At 50.2% G+C, this 17,955-nt stretch overlaps 2 protein-coding genes across 2 annotated transcripts in view; both read right to left on the minus strand.

Annotated features, from left to right (window-relative positions):
- Positions 1-1,420, minus strand: part of LOC119219937 (aryl hydrocarbon receptor-like) — a 62,474-nt gene extending 61,054 nt beyond the window's left edge. Inside the window, exon 1 of the mRNA XM_037475460.2 lies at positions 975-1,420. Within this exon, the coding sequence (XP_037331357.2) occupies positions 975-1,033 (59 nt within the window). The 5' untranslated portion in view covers positions 1,034-1,420. The remainder of the gene's footprint in view (positions 1-974) is intronic.
- A 4,756-nt stretch (positions 1,421-6,176) lies between these two features.
- LOC119219869 (SH3 domain-binding protein 4-A-like) lies at positions 6,177-16,546 on the minus strand. Its single transcript, XM_037475327.2, has 5 exons — positions 16,421-16,546; positions 13,775-13,941; positions 10,956-13,303; positions 7,950-8,138; positions 6,177-7,869 (listed from the first exon to the last, which is right to left on the minus strand). Exons 2-5 carry the CDS (start codon positions 13,896-13,898, stop codon positions 7,645-7,647), a joined length of 2,886 nt encoding a protein of 961 aa, XP_037331224.2. The 5' UTR covers positions 13,899-13,941; positions 16,421-16,546; the 3' UTR covers positions 6,177-7,644.
- Positions 16,547-17,955: the final 1,409 nt, after the last annotated feature.

Genomic DNA, 17,955 nt, shown 5'->3' on the forward strand with positions numbered 1-17,955 from the left:
AATGAGATATCAACATTCTTTCAATAACTTTTGATCGCATCGAGCCAACGATCATTTTGCCGAAGATTTCGTAAGAATCGGACCAAGCGTCTGGGAGGAGTTCGCAAAAACGTGTTTTTCACAAAATTCAAAATGGCGGCCATAAAACGGTAGGCGCATTTGCATACCATAATTTTTTTTGTGTACAGCACATCCAAGAGAACCTGTGTGAAAAGGTTCCAAGTCGATCGGTAAAAGTAAAAAAAAAAATTAACATTGCGGCCACTTTGGGGGGCGCTAGAGAGTTCTTTTTTCTCTCCTCTAATTGCGGGACCCGAATCATACGTCAATTTTGCGCACTTCTGATGCGCGTGCAAAAATTCAAGAGTTTTTGAACATGATAAAGTCCCCAAAAGTGCGTTCGAAGTGGCGAAATAATAATAATGAATTCTTGCAATTTCAATAGGGCTTTCGCCCGACTTTCAGTCGGCTCAGGCCCTAATGAATTCTTGCAATTTCAATAGGGCTTTCGCCCGACTTTCAGTCGGCTCAGGCCCTAATGAATTCTTGCAATTTCAATAGGGCTTTCGCCCGACTTGCAGTCGGCTCAGGCCCTAAGAATTCTTGCAATTTCAATAGGGCTTTCGCCCGACTTTCAGTCGGCTCAGGCCCTAATAACGATAATAACGATGACGGGATTCAGCTCTCAAAGTGAAGGCTGTGCATCCAGCGCCCTGCGGTGCGCATGTGCAGCAGTGAGTCACGTGGTAGAGCGGTAAATGAACACCTTTAGGACCTCACAGAGCTCGTTGGCCGCGCGCCTCGAGGACAATGCAGATGTGTGCGCAGCTGTATGCACCGTGTCCGCTGCACAGAGCAGACATTACTGCGATGAGCGTAACGAGGCAGTAAAAGTACAACAGGTAGATAGTATATGCGTGTACTCTGTACCACATGAAACAATAGATCCTGGTAGATGTACGGTGTCTACTCACATCTTCTGCACCGGCTTCTTGCGTTTCTTCGCCGCGTACAGCGACGTGTTCGCGAGCATGGTGGACGCGCACGCGCGCGCGCGCACGGTGCCGTGTAAGCGAAGTCCGGTGAAAGGCGCTTTATTCCGGTGATTCGTGACCGGCTCCGTGAACCCACATCCTCTATGAAGAAGAGACGGTAGAATCCGGTCCTCGGTCGGTCCGAGGCGGAGAAACACTTTGTGTACTTAGTACTCGCTCCGTGTGTACTTAGTACTCGCTCCGTGTGTACTTTAGTACTCGCTCCGTGTGTACTTTAGTACTCACTCCTTGTGTACTGAATGGCGCCACGTTGGTCTCGTGTAATCCACCCGTACACGTACTTCCACGCGGATACACCCGAATACCGTGACTTTTACACGCCAAAGAGTCCTCGGAAGTGTTTTTACGTAAGTCCTCTGCCGCCCCCCCCCTCCGCACTCCGCCGTGTGACGAGCCTGCGCTGCTGCCGCGCGCTCCCGCGGCGCGCCCCCGTGAGGCTGTAACGCGAGAGACGAATTGTTTTAGAACAGAAGGGAAATGGTTTCATTCCTTTTTATTGGTATTTAGAATGATTTATTTATAATTTTAACAGTTTAATTATTTATTCCATAGTATTTAAAATTGGTTAAATAACGATCAATGATGGAGATGATTACAATTATGATAATAATTCTAGAGAGATTTTTAATAATAATAAGGATAATAATTGTTAATGCATTAAACACTGTAATGTTCCTATGTATCCATTTCTATTAAGCTGCTAGTTTGATCTATGATAATGTTTCTTCATGCATTGGTTTCATATTTGGATTGGATTTATATTTTGTATGACTCAAGTCGTAGATGGTCCAGACCTGGCACTGACCCCGGATGAGGTCACGTCCCTCTGAGTCTTCCACTGATCATCAGGGGGATTTCCATTGTTTTGGCTGCACAGGCTGACCCTGTGGGTGTTTACCTCCGGGTGAGGGTTCACTTTCCCCCCTCATGTTGCTTCACAGTGTGTATAAAGTCTGCATGTATCACGCGATGAAACAGCCAAAGTGCACGTACACATTTGCCCGCGGTTCGGCAATGCGTCACGCGTCCTCCTACGCTCGGTCGGGTGGAGGTGAAGCAGTCGAGTGGGGGGGTCATCTCAAGGATCCCTGTTCGGTGTATTCAATGCAGCCATCGTGGGGGCTTTGTTCTCGGGCGACCTGCTCCGGCACGCCGGCAAAAACGAATGTACAAACCCGACCCCAAGCTGAGATTAAATACCAATCAATCATGCATCTAGGCCGCATATCAACACGTGTCTCAAACTACCTTTCAATCCAACCAGTGTGAACTGTAGCTCCACTTTGCTTATGGGAATTTCTATTCAAAAGATCCAGGATTTAGTAAGATAAAATTATAAAATGTATTAAAACGTGCAATAAATAGTAGAACACAGCAGCCATGAAGTCAGAGCAGCAGGTTTGTAGTTGGCATAGATCTTATATTTATAGTTAGCTCCTGGAGGCTGATGCAACGCAGCTGACATCAAGCATATAGTTATTCTTTCCCCACCATTAAAATGTACTTCTCATTTCTGAAATGCTTTGCATATCACACCGTTCCAGGCCTGGTGGAGGCCTGGCCTCCGCGTTGCCATGGCAGCGCGCCGTGCTCTCGCCTCTTTTAACGCTGGCAGGAGGACGGCAGGAGGACGGCAGGAGGACGGCAGCTGGACGGCAGCTGGACTGCAGCTGGACGGCAGCTGGATGGAGCTGTTGTCGTCTGCTCAATTAAAAAAAGATGATTTAGCAGCAGGGGTCGGAAGGGTTGCCGCTCGTCGTTACTGGGTTTTACTGTGACATGCAGAGGTGTTTTTTACCCGGCAGTAAACACACTCCAGAGCTTTGCAGCCCGTGGATCCAGCACTTCGGTTAAAGGAGGTCCACTTACGTTTGTGTCCATGTGGTTCATACATCTAATATTTGACCCGGTGATTCTGACACGGGTCAAACTGCGGCAGCGCTCTTGAGGCGAAGTAGATCTTTTGTGTTCAGATTTAAAGCGTGATGTGTCTGAACCCAACAATCCATCAGGTTTCCGTCATCTTTCATCAGCTTTGACCCCAATAAGGTGTCTTTCTCTTTTTTAAACTCCAACAATGTCTCGGATTTGACTTTGAGAATATTTTACTGCCGAGTAGCCTAGCATGCTAACGTGCTTCAGACACAGTGGACAGGCTCCATGGTTAGCATTCTAATGTTAAGATGCTGGGCCTTAAGATGTGATTAATACTCGTGCAGCTTGGACATTCATCATCCTGCCAGCTGAATAGCTGAGCATTCTGGGAAATGCTTTTTTTTCCATCTTTGATGACTCACAACACTGCGATTTTTCAGGCAAGATGCAATGAAAAGAAAAATACTTTTAATCCAATATAAAATGGAACAGAAAACTCCCCTTAGACCTTCAGCCAAAACTCCATTATTACGATTATTATTTATTGTCATCATTCCTGTTGGTATTTTTATTATTATTAAGAAAAAGGTGGGAATACTTCATAAAAAAACATAGAAAGTAGTCAATCAATATTGTTTTTATCCTGATTAAATTGTGGCATGAACAACACATAAAGTAACTACTGTACTAATGTTGCGTAGCGTGAGTTGGATTTTGGGGAACATGACCTCAAGTTGGACTCCCAGCCTCAGACATTTATTACTGCCCCTCCTACCCCTCCCCCTCCCCACACACACACACACACAAACACACACACGCACACACACACACACACACACATACACACACCTTGTCTGGCCTCTTTGCTCATCTGGTGTTGATTATTGTTACCACTGCACGCGCACACACAACTTGTGGTGAATGTGTGTGTGTGTGGCTTGGACTACACACACACTGGTGAGCGATGTGATGTCAGATTCTCATGAACTCAGTTACCCCTTCAAAACAACATCTGATTTCAAATTATCTTAAAGTTTTTTGTACAGGTTTTTTGGCCTCAGGAGGAGAGGCCTCTGGATGACAGGCCTCAGGAGGACAGGCCTCAGGAGGACAGGCTTCAGGATGAGAGGCCTCAGGATGAGAGGCCTCGGGATCACAGGCTTCAGGAGGACAGGCTTCAGGATGAGAGGCCTCAGGATGAGAGGCCTCGGGATCACAGGCTTCAGGAGGACAGGCTTCAGGATGACAGGCCTCAGGATGAGAGGCCTCGGGATGACAGGCCTCAGGATGACAGGCCTCTGGATGACAGGCCTCAGGAGGAGAGGCCTCAGGATGAGAGGCCTCGGGATGACAGGCCTCAGGATGACAGGCCTCAGGATGACCGGCCTCGGGATGACAGGCCTCAGGATGACAGGCCTCAGGATGACAGGCCTCAGGATGACAGGCCTCAGGATGACAGGCCTCAGGATGACCGGCCTCGGGATGACAGGCCTCAGGATGACAGGCCTCAGGATGAGAGGCCTCGGGATGACAGGCCTCAGGATGAGAGGCCTCGGGATGACAGGCCTCAGGAGGACAGGCCTCAGGATGACAGGCCTCAGGAGGAGAGGCCTCAGGATGACAGGCCTCTGGATGACAGGCCTCAGGAGGAGAGGCCTCAGGATGAGAGGCCTCGGGATGACAGGCCTCAGGATGACAGGCCTCAGGATGACAGGCCTCGGGATCACAGGCTTCAGGAGGACAGGCTTCAGGATGACAGGCCTCAGGATGAGAGGCCTCGGGATCACAGGCTTCAGGAGGACAGGCTTCAGGATGACAGGCCTCAGGATGAGAGGCCTCGGGATGACAGGCCTCAGGATGACAGGCCTCTGGATGACAGGCCTCAGGAGGAGAGGCCTCAGGATGAGAGGCCTCGGGATGACAGGCCTCAGGATGACAGGCCTCAGGATGACCGGCCTCGGGATGACAGGCCTCAGGATGACAGGCCTCAGGATGAGAGGCCTCGGGATGACAGGCCTCAGGATGAGAGGCCTCGGGATGACAGGCCTCAGGAGGACAGGCCTCAGGATGACAGGCCTCAGGAGGAGAGGCCTCAGGATGACAGGCCTCTGGATGACAGGCCTCAGGAGGAGAGGCCTCAGGATGAGAGGCCTCGGGATGACAGGCCTCAGGATGACAGGCCTCAGGATGACAGGCCTCAGGATGAGAGGCCTCGGGATGACAGGCCTCAGGATGAGAGGCCTCGGGATGACAGGCCTCAGGAGGACAGGCCTCAGGATGACAGGCCTCAGGAGGAGAGGCCTCAGGATGACAGGCCTCTGGATGACAGGCCTCAGGAGGAGAGGCCTCAGGATGAGAGGCCTCGGGATGACAGGCCTCAGGATGACAGGCCTCAGGATGACAGGCCTCAGGATGACAGGCCTCAGGATGAGAGGCCTCTGGATGACAGGCCTCAGGATGACAGGCCTCAGGAGGACAGGCCTCAGGAGGAGAGGCCTCAGGATGACAGGCCTCAGGATGACAGGCCTCCGGATGAGAGGCCTCGGGATCACAGGCTTCAGGATGACAGGCCTCAGGATGAGAGGCCTCTGGATGAGAGGCCTCGGGATGACAGGCCTCAGGAGGACAGGCCTCGGGATGACAGGCCTCAGGATGACAGGCCTCAGGATGACAGGCCTCTGGATGACAGGCCTCAGGAGGAGAGGCCTCAGGATGAGAGGCCTCAGGATGAGAGGCCTCAGGAGGACAGGCCTCAGGATGACAGGCCTCAGGAGGAGAGGCCTGTCATCCAGAGACTCATGTGATGGTCGAGTTAATCAACCATCACATCACAAACACAGATGCGCGATGCCGTCCGTGCAGCGGCTGTAGGGCTTCCACGGGGGCCGCAGCTTCTCCTGGCCCCCGACGTCCCAGAAGTAGCAGCTGATGCCCCTGGAAGGCCCCCGCCCACCTGGATCCTCTCCGCGCGCTGAAGCCGATGGCCGCTTCATGCCACTAGATGGCGGCAAACTAAAACTCTCGGTTTAGAGTTTCAACACAAAGCGACTGCGGTTAGAAGTGTTCAGACTCCTGCTCTGCTTCCAGGACGGAGGATTCTTCAGACCTGGAGAACTGACGTGTCCCACACACACACACCTCTCATTACGTGGTAGGCGTGGTCTGCCTCACCTGTCCGTTCTGCTGCATCTGCAAACAACAGGTGTTGAACAATGTTCCCCTTGAGGTTCAGGGGGAGCAGAGCTTCATGGAGGTGCTTTAAATCGTCTTTATTGTTCATTGTATTTAGCTTTTTGGAAAAAGCAAAGATAGCAGCACAGGTTCATAAAAAAGTCTCCTTTTGTGACTTCAGTATATTACCCACTGACCTGAGACCAGGTGTGATGAGCCGGAATGAAGGAACACCTGAGATGTAAAGCAGCATTTCACCCGATACACAACCTGTGTGTGACACACACACACTCACACACACCACCTGACTCGGTCCCCGAAGGCCTCCTCATCCATAATAACTGTGATGAGCTCCTCAGGTGACACACGGTTCTGTACGAGCTGAAAAGCCCCCCCACCGAGTCCTTTTTATTCCTCTCTTTATTTGAAGTCAGAATGTTCCTCTGATTCATGTATCTACACTGCAGCTACGCCCCGTTTTAATGATTTCATGTACATTTCTCTCGGCCCATTTGTTATTGGAATAAAACCTTGATGTTCTTCCTTCACATTCTCTGGACTCACAACAAGAAACACGACACAATCAAACCAGCGAAACCACCTCAGAAGCAGTGCTGTTTGTTTATGGGATCAATAAGACATTAATCAATACATTGAAAGTGCTTCTCTGGTTTTGATGTTCCGACAGTGTTTTAATGTCTTATCAAATAAAACCTGATGTTCTGCACACACAATTTGTTTCAAATGTTCCATTTTATTGAAATGATCTGGACAGAAACAGACGTGTATATAAATATATAAACTCCATAAAGTTCACGTCACCCAAAGAGCACATTATGAAACCAAACAGGAACAAACACTGAATCAAAGGCCGAATAGAAACAATATGACCAGAACTGCTTCTTCAAACATACATTTAACAAAAACGTGGAATTTCTTCCCATTTTCCAGTCATTTATTTGAGCAGTGAACTGTGATTGGTATTTAATTCATTACCAACCTTCCAGTAATATGCACCACAAGAAAAACGAAACAAAAAGACACAGTAACTAAATAAAAAAATGTGACGTACCTGCAGTACGTCTTCATCACATTGTCATCTTGATAAAACTTGGTTTTAAATTTGGAAAGAAAAAGTTGGATGCACTTTTATGCCCGAAAAAGGAAACTGCATTTGGATGTTTGACTAAAACATGACGCAAATGAGAAAATAAAGAAAACACTGTTGATGAAACATTGTCTGTTTGTATAAAAAAGGTGCCTTTACTGCTTGGGACGTTAGCATTGGGCTAGCTGCTTTTGGCTAATTACCGACTCTTTATTCGGACACCTGCTCTGTAGAAGAAAAGGTCTGTTTTGTCCGGTTCTGCTCGGTCTGGACGCCGCGTCAAATCAGCCCTCTGAAGTCAAAGGTCAAAGTTCACAGCTCGTGTGGTTCTGCTGTGGTTGAGGTCTGTTGTGTTGTCCTTGTGGAGATGAACAAAGTCACAGGACTCACACCAAGTACATTAAAAGCAGCAGGACAGAAAGACGCCCCCCAAGCTCACACGGCAAAGTCTCCGTGGCCGGTGGGGCAGAAGGCGGCGCCGCGCAGCGTGTCCAGGCAGTTGACCAGGATGAGCGTGCCGGTCAGGTGCTTCCACCTCTTGGTGATGGGGTTCCTCATCTTGTCCAGGCCCAGGTGGAGCTCCTGGATCACGTCTCGGTAGCTGTCCCCGACGTGGGACGCCCACGTCAGGAGGAAGTCGTAGGCCGGCTTCCACATGGACTGCGAGGGGGGGGGGGAGAAGAAGGATCAACGGCGGGCCTGGAGGTCCCGGGAGGACGTGAAGACGGCGGGTGTCTCACCTCGTGGTCCAGCAGTCCGTTCCGGTCGCGGTGCGGAGCCTCGTAGGCCTCCATCTGCTGCCGGGACACTCGGGCCAGCTTCTCCGCCAGCTCCCTCCACCTCAACGCCACCTCCACCGCCGTGGTGAGCAGCACGAAGTCCAGGACCAGCCGGGCCACCAGACCCTGGCAGTCCATCTTCAGCAGCGCCTGGGGGGGGGGGACGTGAAGGAACGCTATTATCACCCAAAAAATGTCCTGAGGAAGACCTCGGTGAAGGGTTCGGACATCAGAAGTCTGGAGTCCACAGCCGGGGGGGGGGGGGGGCGCTGCATCCCTCCTCCCTGCACGATCCATAATTTAACAACAGTCTCCCGGCTCTCCCGTTCGTCCTCTGCCTCTGTAACTCGAGCCTCTGCGTTAAAAGATCTGCGGTATCGGATGCCCCCCCCCCCTCACAGCCCCACCCCTCACAGCCCCACCCGGACCCCCCCAGTCCTCCAGATCCGTCCTGATCAATGTGTGCTCACATTCCATGAGGACACCTGTCACCTGGTGTGGTCAAGGGAAGAGGAGACCTAAGAGGAGACTAAAGGGAAGACTAAAGGGGAGACTAAAGGGGAGACTAAAGGGGAGACTAAAGGGGAGACTAAAGGGAAGACTAAAGGGGAGACTAAAGGGGAGACCTAAGAGGAGACTAAAGGGGAGACTAAAGGGGTGACTAAAGGGAAGACTAAAGGGGAGACTAAATGGAACACTTAAGAGGAGACCTAAGAGGAGACTAAAGGGGAGACTAAAGGGGAGACTAAAGGGAAGACTAAAGGGAAGACTAAAGGGGAGACTAAAGGGGAGACTAAAGGGGAGACTAAAGGGGAGACTAAAGGGGAGACTAAAGGGAAGACTAAAGGGGAGACTAAAGGGGAGACCTAAGAGGAGACTAAAGGGGAGACTAAAGGGGTGACTAAAGGGAAGACTAAAGGGGAGACTAAATGGAACACTTAAGAGGAGACCTAAGAGGAGACTAAAGGGGAGACTAAAGGGGAGACTAAAGGGGAGACTAAAGGGGAGACTAAAGGGAAGACTAAAGGGGAGACTAAAGGGAAGACTAAAGGGGAGACTAAATGGAACACTTAAGAGGAGACCTAAGAGGAGCCTTAAGGGGAGACCTCAGGGACCAGACCAGCGATCAAAGCAGGCCGGTTTTCAGCTTCTACTTTCAGGGAAGCAAGGATTTAGGCTTCTATTGTTTGTGCTGCGGCTCGATAACTAACACAAAGACATTACTGCCCACCGAGATAAAATAACACCTCAAGAGACAAATTAAATAGAAGTGGACCTTTTTCATGAGGAAAATCTTTCACTCGAGTAAAAGCTGCTACAGCTGAATCAATGAATCAGTAATACATTACAGACTGAATCATAAAGAGACAACAGAGGAAGAGGAGGAGACCTTTACGTTACGTTGAAGGCTGAAGGGTCGTCTTAATCCCGACAAGCAGGAAACGAGGAGCTCTTTACGCTCAGCTCACCTCTGGACTGTTTATCTGAGTAAAGTCGAGCCAATGAGGCGAGGAACCAAAGACCCGACCGGCTTCACAAATGTTTCTCAACTCTTTGTGTTCCGCTTCAGTGCATCGCTCCCAGCAGGCCCATTTCCATTTCCATTACAGAAGCCACAGGGGGGGGGGGGGGGGGGGGGAATGAGACTTCCTCCTCGAGACACTGCCCCCACTTTGAGCCTCCCTCCTCGGCTTTTTCACCATGGTGACTTCCACTTTACGCTCCCCATCGATTCCCGATGCATATTGCATCCTTTCCTTGCACCTCATTCCAATCAGCCAAGCGTGCATGTGTGGTGAGGTCATACTACACAACTGTCTTTGTGGCGCTTTTATGTTGAACATTCCACATATTTGTGTGTATTTTTGTTCTGAAAAAAGAGCAGCTCTTGGCTAGATAAAAGCCTCATTATTTAGAGAAAAAATGCCTTGTTTTATTGAGTAGCGTTTATACAAGAAAGGCTTTTACTCCCATCGAGGAGACGATTTAGTAACTCAAGTGACTCACTGGACCTTGTTCCTGCGGCCTGATATCAATTATTCTGTTGCATTCACACACATCAGGATCTTTGAAAATACTCCTTCTGCACTTCTGCGTAGCTAAAAGCTACGTGAACTTAGCGCCTCGTCACTTGAGCTCTGTAACTGTAGCAGCGATGGTCACATGGTCAAAATGTTCATTGTCTGATCAGTAGAACTTACAGATGAAAACTAATTAATCGTCTAGGAACTATTAAATGTTGACGTTTCACCAAATGTGTTTTCTGAATCAATCGCTAATATAAAAGGAAAGGTTGTGTATCCGAGGTTAACAGCAAACAGCGTTCTAACCGCTGCGACGCCCACGGACAAACCTTTGCATCAAGGACAAAGAGACACATTTGGTCCTTGAGGATGAAAGTGTCTCCGACTTCAAAAGAGAATCTCTCGTTCCTGTGAAGGACATCGGAGTGTGTGATGGTTTCTTTTTCCAGTAAATATGAAGAAGAAAGGACGGATCAGATGGATCAGAGAAAAGTAAGCCGAGGCGCTCTCTGTGCACACAGTACCTGCCCTAAAAGCCTCAGCAGGAGTTGAAGGTGTACCCGCCAGAATAAAAGCCTTTCAACAATCATAAAAGCGTGTCTCCTTTGCTTTTGACCACCAGAGAGTACGGGAGGCCTCTCTGCAGGTGAGTTTCTTTGGATAAGATGCAAGCTACAGTCCCATTTAACGAGCCGCTTTACCACCAGCTGCGCCTCCAGTTTGGAGAAATGACTTTGCCAAAGTGCTTTTTGAATAACGGCCCTACCCTTCCCAAAAATACAAAACACCGAGCAATACCTGTGAGCTGTCAAACTAAATACTAAATACTTGTTTTCCTCCGGTCTTTATCATCAAATTCAGTATATTTGGGTTTGGGGATGTCGGTCAGGTCAAACAAGACAAATTCACAATTCTGTGAGAAAAAAAACGTAATTGTTCTCACCATCATGAGTTCCCTCTGGAAGGACTTCCTCTCCTTGTTCTCCACGTTCGTACAATCCTCTTTGAGTTTCTCCAAAACCGACGCCACCTTCTCGGGCTCGTTGTCCAGCTCGGTCCGGCAGAAGTAATTCAGTGGCAGGTTTCCGTTTCCCAGGGCGTCCGCGAACGCCCTCCAGCTGCCCACATTCTCCATTAACACCGTCCTCACTGTCGCGTAGATGTACGTGAGAAACTTGCAAGGCTTCAGGATCTGCTGCAGCAGCATCGTGGTGGTCAGGTCCGGCCCGACCCAATAAACGGGCTTGACCTTGCCCAGAACCAAAACGTTCTTGGCGTGGACGAGCCCCACCGTCCCTTGGTAGTATCCAATGTACCACTCTTTGGTCCGAAGCTGCCCTCGCAGTTTGATTTTCTCCTCGCTGAGCAAAGCGATGACGTCGCCCTTTTTGTACTCCAGCAGATACGCGCTCTTGTGTTGCCTGATCACCGTTTTGATCAACTTGCCGAATTTAAGGTTTGTGACGCACCGGTCCTGGAACTTTGGACCTATGGAAGTGACGGCCAGCGGCGACAGGACAATCTTATCCACCTCTTTCTTTTTCAGAAACCTCCGCTGGGCCGTCATCCTCGCTCCGGCGGTTGGCGGCGGCGTTTGCACGCAGAACTGGGTGAGGATGCAGTCGAGGGCGTCCTTCACCTGGACTCTGAGGGTGAAGTCCGAAAGGCTGTCGGGGTCTTGCGACCTGATCGTGTACAGTAGCCGGCAGACTTTCCCAAGTTTGACCTGAAATCCCCGAATCACGCCGGCACCCTCGTCCGCCCTCACCTGGTAGTTGGACATGTTGGAGTACAAACCCACCAGGAGGTCCTGGGGGAACCCCAGCGGAAACGGGTGCTTCCCCCACAGCCGCAGGGCCACCGGCGGGGTGGAGCCACCCCGTCGGCCCACCTCGTTGACCAACAAGGTGTTTGGGGCGCAGTCGTGGCCGAACATGGCAACGACGGTCTTGAAGGAGGGGTGAATGTGCTTGGGCCCGTAGACGCCCAGGGTTACTTTCCTCTGCACGTGGTCCCAAACGGTGGTGTTGGGGCTGATGTACTGCGACTGAACCACAACAGCCACGTAGATGCAAGGCTCCAGACTGCCCAGCTGCACCTGGACTGTGTCACTGTAGAGGTAAGCATTAGGAACGGGCGTGTAAGGCCCTTCTTTGCAATCGCTCCGAACGCAAAGCACCTTTGCAGTGCGGCTACTGTCCTTCTTGACAGTGACCAGCACCTTCATCTCCAACGTGATGAAGGACTTGATCTCCATGTTGCTCAGCTTGATCTCCACCACGGGGCTGACAGAGGAGCAGTGGTCGCTGTTGAGCTCCAGGGGAGGGTCCAGTAAGGCTTTCATGGAGATCTGCTGGTGGTCTCCTTGGCCGACGTGGCCCTCCGGGATGTGGATGCTGATTTGTGTGTCTGGAAGCTGAACGACTCCTCCGTTGCTGTCCAGCCTGCAAACGATGTTGGTCTCCACCGGCTGCGTTTGACCCCATCCGGGACTCTGGCCCAGGGAGTCAAGGTCATGGCAAGACCTGGCTAGCTTTCTGTGGTTCAACCATGCGGTCCTGAAGTCTTCCCTGCTCTGAAACTGCTCCGGGGACGGAGCCTTAAGGCCCGTGAAGAACCCTGAGGAAGGTAACATTGGATTTGATTGCGCCTGCATTATCGACAGTTCTGAGAGACTGTGGGAACGTTTACTCCTGAAAAACGGGTTATCCCTGTGAATGTTCGGCGCAACCCCTTGGTTTGGGCCGGTCGGGGTGGTGCTGTTAATGTGGCAGCTGCTGAACCCGTTGGTCAAGACTGTAGTGGGGGTAAAGTTTGAGCAGGACGATGGAGATGCCAGTGCGTCAGACATAATGAGCACTGTTTCAGTCCTCACACTTAAATCTTTGCAGTTGAGATCTACCTGGCGTGTAAAGGAGTTCGCAGGGAGGGGGCTGTTGGTGTAAATTGGTGAGGGCTTCAGGCTCGTCCCCGTCCACTCCCCCAAGCCTCCGAACTCCTTTGACCAGTCCTCGCATCCTTCCCCGAGACTGTCAATCATTCCGCTGTCGCTGAGCGAGGAGTCCCTCAAGTCGACAGGCTGGACGTAGGCGGCTGGGATGTAGCCCATTTCCGTGTTGTTGTGGGCGTACCACCACTCTCCTCCCGACGTGTCCAACACGTAGAGGCGATCGCCTTTGGCGAACTTCAGCGTGGTGAAGCTGCTGGGGCAGTAATCCTTTATGGCGACCACTTCCTTGGCGTCGCCGTAGGACGCGGACGTGTCCAGCCTCAAGGCACTTGCAGAAGGCACTGAAAAGGGAAAAATACGTTAAAGAGACTATTAGGTGCTCTCAGCCCTTGATTGCAAAGTGGTTCACTACTTCAATCAATCAACGCTGATTACTCAAAATACTGCTGCTATCTCATAATCAGACACGTAACGGGTCAGTTGGAATAATGAGCTGATGGCAGTACAGTGCGGCCATAACAGCTGGTTACAAGATGTACTCAATTCTATAAAAGAGAAGAAGGAGAGCAGACCAAAGAGCCCTGAAAATGATCCGGGATAATTCTAGAAGCAACCACGAAATGAATAAACGTTTGAGCGGACGAGCTGCATAATTCCCTCCATAATGTTCTATTTTTAGTTCGTACCATTAGCGTATTTAGAGCATGTAAACATTGCTGTAACGAAGGGCATCCAGTGAAGAGGAAGTGCACGGAGCAAGAGATGCGTGAGACGTTATCCAACACAGTGTGTGAATTCGGTGAAACAGCGACCTTTGACATCGTTGAGGCTGGGCACCGTGACCCCCTCGCCGAGGTCGATGAGCGTCCCCTCAGACCTGCAGCGGGGGAGGACGTGGTTGCTGCTCGTCACTCTGACGATGCGGTGGGCAGCCATTGCCGGAGCTCCCACGACGATCCGCTCATCGGCAGCTTTTCATCTGGAGGAGACAGAAGCAAAGTCTTGTTGCTCCTCACAGAATAAGCGAAATGTTTGCAGGGCTGGTTGGTTGGATTGGAATCAGAAAGATGCTGCAATAATATCTGAGACAGCAAAACCTCATTATTAACTCATTTCTGTCTGGCCCACGGTGGATGCAACGTTTAATTAGCCCAGAGTAGTCCGGCCCTAATCCCGGGATGAACTTCACTATGGTAACCACACCCAGCTGCGGGACGACAGTTTATCTCTTCTCCATCACAGCTGTTTAAATTAAGGAGATTACAGCTGTCGGTGTGGAGAACTTCATCGGCAGTTTGTCATATCCGAACTAGTTGAATTCCCAGTGGAAGCGTTCGTAATCCCGGATCAAAAGGAGGAGGCTGAAGTGAAGGTGAAGTGGGATGAACACAACTTTAAAGGCCTGTCAGCTCATTGCACCAATCCAGTCTCCACAGGGAGGAATATCGAAGACGCTGCATGCTACCTGTGTTTCTTTAACGTCTCTGTGTCCCTCTCTGTCTCTGGAACAAATGACCCTGAACGTGATAACGAAGGGGGAATGAATGTGTGCTCCATCAGCTCCTTTAAATTCAATGCAGAGAGAGCTCCTCCTGCGAATCGGACACGTCTCCTCTTTCATTCAGGAATGAACAAATGAATCCCGGGTACATCGGACCGAGGCGCCGCGCCGCTCCGTTCATCACGGAAGAAATTCACCCCCCCCCCCCCCCCCCGTGAGGGATTTCCAAGTAAATGAGCTGAGTGCAGAGAAGTTGATGAAAAGAAGTTTGAGCTAATAACGCAGGTCTAGATGATTACGACTTATACTTTTTGAAAGTGTCTATTTATTCAAGTTAATAGGAAGCGATTCTCTTTAAATGTAACAGAAGCAGCCGATAGAAATGAACTTCTTTAATAATGTGACATTACTGGATGAGTCTGACATCAACGCAGCGTGTAAAAGGTGTCTGGTGATTCAAGAACACACACTTGTGTGTGACTTGTGCGAGTGTGTGTTTGTGCGTGAGCGTGAGCTCATGAGCGCACCTTCTTGTGGTGTTTTTAAATCAATGACATGCCAGTTTTCAGGCTTAGCCTCTGAGGGGGGGGGGGGTAATGTGTATAAGAGAGTTGTTGGGTTTGTCTAGTGTGTTTGTGAAGAAATGACGAGGAAGAAATCCCCCCAAAAAAGAAGAGGAGTACGAAGAAGGGAGGAGGCAGCAGATAGAAGAAGAAGAGGAGGAGGAAGAAGGGATGAGGCAGCAGATAGAAGAAGAGAAGAAGGAAGAAGGGAGGAGGCAGCAGATAGAAGAAGAAGAGGAGGAGGAAGAAGGGAGGAGGCAGCAGATAGAAGAAAAGGAGGAAGAAGGGAGGAGGCAGCAGATAGAAGAAGAGAAGGAGGAAGAAGGCAGGAGGCAGCAGATAGAAGAAGAGAAGGAGGAAGAAGGCAGGAGGCAGCAGATAGAAGAAGAGAAGGAGGAAGAAGGGAGAAGGCAGCAGATAGAAGAAGAGAAGGAGGAAGAAGGGAGGAGGCAGCAATAGGAGAAGAAGAGGAGGAAGAAGAAGAAGGCAGGAGGCAGCAGATAGGAGAAGAGAAGGAGGAAGAAGGGAGGAGGCAGCAGATAGAAGAAGAGAAGGAGGAAGAAGGGAGGAGGCAGCAATAGGAGAAGAAAGGGAGGAAGAAGAAGAAGGCAGGAGGCAGCAGATAGGAGAAGAGAAGGAGGAAGAAGGGAGGAGGCAGCAATAGGAGAAGAAGAGGAGGAAGAAGAAGAAGGCAGGAGGCAGCAGATAGGAGAAGAGAAGGAGGAAGACGGGAGGAGGCAGCAATAGGAGAAGAAGAGGAGGAAGAAGAAGAAGGCAGGAGGCAGCAGATAGGAGAAGAGAAGGAGGAAGAAGGCAGGAGGAGGGACAAAAAGGGAGAGAAGATGAAAAATATGAGGCAGTAGAAAGGGGAGGAAGAGGAGGAGACACAAAGGAAGACGAGGAAGAGGGTTTTGTGTTTCGAACCCAGGCTTGTTGGGGGGGGGGGGGATTTTAAGCTTATCAGATGACCTTATTGTTACGGCTGAGGAGGCGTCCGCACACGTGACCATTTGGAGCTAATTGTCTCTCCTTTCCCGCTAACGGTTTCTGTCATATGTGAATCTAAAGCATAAAAGCTTTAGATTCAATGCCAGAATTGATTGGACACAGTGACAAACACAGGAAAAAGTCAGAAATGACATCGAAGGTAAAATAAGAAAACCATCAGGTGAATATGGAAAATCAGTGACGGTCCTGAAATACTTTAAAAAGTATAAATGCTTAATAAGTGTAGTCTGCAAAAACATTAACGAGTAGAAGAAGACAAGAGACATTAATAATCAAATAAATACTGTTTCTTTTCATGTGATGGCGCCGGATTTCTTTTTCCTGGTAAATCGGTGAACAAAATGAATGAAATGTTGGTTTAAAAGGCGCCGTGACGTGTGACCGACCTCCTGCTGCTCCTTCTGCTTCTTTCCTCTTCTGTCGCCTCGAAGGACACGCAAAGAAAAACAAGCAACCAAAGTGCGGCGATAGTATTTCCGACGCTGCTTTGAACGTCGCTGTCTGCCTCGTTCTGCCGAGGAGGCTGCTGTGATGGACGTGTGGCGTCACGGGGAGGGGGCGTGGCCACACACACGCACTCACACACTGTTTTGCATACCTGTACTTCTACATGTATTTTCAGGCGCACGCTCACATATTGTTCACCTTTAACTTGTACTGAATGTGTTTGTAATAAGTAGGAGATTCATTTGAAAAAGTTATGCAAGAAGGATTTGAAAATCACTTTTAAAAATTGCTTTAAACTTATTGCACTTTTCATCTAATGGAACTTCCTACGTCATCCTTTCATCACAAACCGGAACCACAAGGACCCGCCGGAGGCAAACAGATGATGGGTTATACGTTTTATCAGAGCACCACGTCTCACGGGGCGAGGAGTCGTCACGTTTTCATCATAAGAGGACCATGTTCCCCCGAGGGAAGCTTCACGTCTGACCCGCGGGCTTCAGCGAAGGAGACAAAGAGGTGCGGAATGCAGGCGGCTTTGTGCCGAGCCTCAGCCTGGATTCTACGCCTCCATTCACCCGCCTCAAAGGCTCTGAATAGCAGCGCCTCCATTGAGCGCCGCGCGGAGGAGCCCAGAAGAGACGCCAGGCATTCAGCATGCGGCCTGGACGCGGCTGGCGGGACGTCCTGCCCGAGGCGGTGGGAACGTCCCTTTAAGTTGAGGAGCATCCGAGTCATTTGCAGCAATCAGATTGCTTTCAAATCAACACGTTGCACTGATCAAGATACAAATGTTAGCTGGGTAACAGTGAGGGGGCCAAAACCCGTTGAACCATGTCAGCAAAAGGTCAAAGGTCGAACACAGTATTTGTATCCTGAGGAGAATTCTGTCCTTACGGGACAAAAATAAATTGGTAAAGTGTTGAAGTGTTTCTATGAGCCTCCGATGTCGCCCACTTCAGCAATTACCCACAAACCCCTCTGTCCACGGGGTCCCCATGGCAACAAAAGCCGGAAAAAAATGTAGAGAATGTCTTCACACGTCTAATTAATGAAAACGCGTGAATCACAGCGAGACACATTTACGCCGCTGCCCTTTAACAACAAGACGTGAAAAGCTCCCCATAAAGAAAAGAGAGGCACATAAACGTCTTTGTTTCAGCTCCTCGACAAAAGGAAGCTCATCAGAAGCTTCTCTCTCTCTCTCAGTTCTAAAACTAGTGAGTGGGCCCCCCCCCCCACCCCCAAATTAGCTGCAGACCTTCCTGTTTGTGGTTGTCCTCCCATCAGAGCATCTGAAGCACTGTTTGTCATTAAACGGGACAACGGGCCGTAGAAGACACTCAGGGAGGTAGGGGACACTCGGGGAGGTAGGGGACACTCGGGGAGGTAGGGGACACTCGGGGAGGTAGGGGACACTCAGGACTGGTCATGGTGCTCGACCCGTGAAAAGTTCTACCCGGGGCCCGGAGAG

The sequence above is a fragment of the Pungitius pungitius genome, chromosome 3 (genome assembly GCF_949316345.1).
Source record: "Pungitius pungitius chromosome 3, fPunPun2.1, whole genome shotgun sequence".
NCBI classification, from domain to species: domain Eukaryota; kingdom Metazoa; phylum Chordata; class Actinopteri; order Perciformes; family Gasterosteidae; genus Pungitius; species Pungitius pungitius.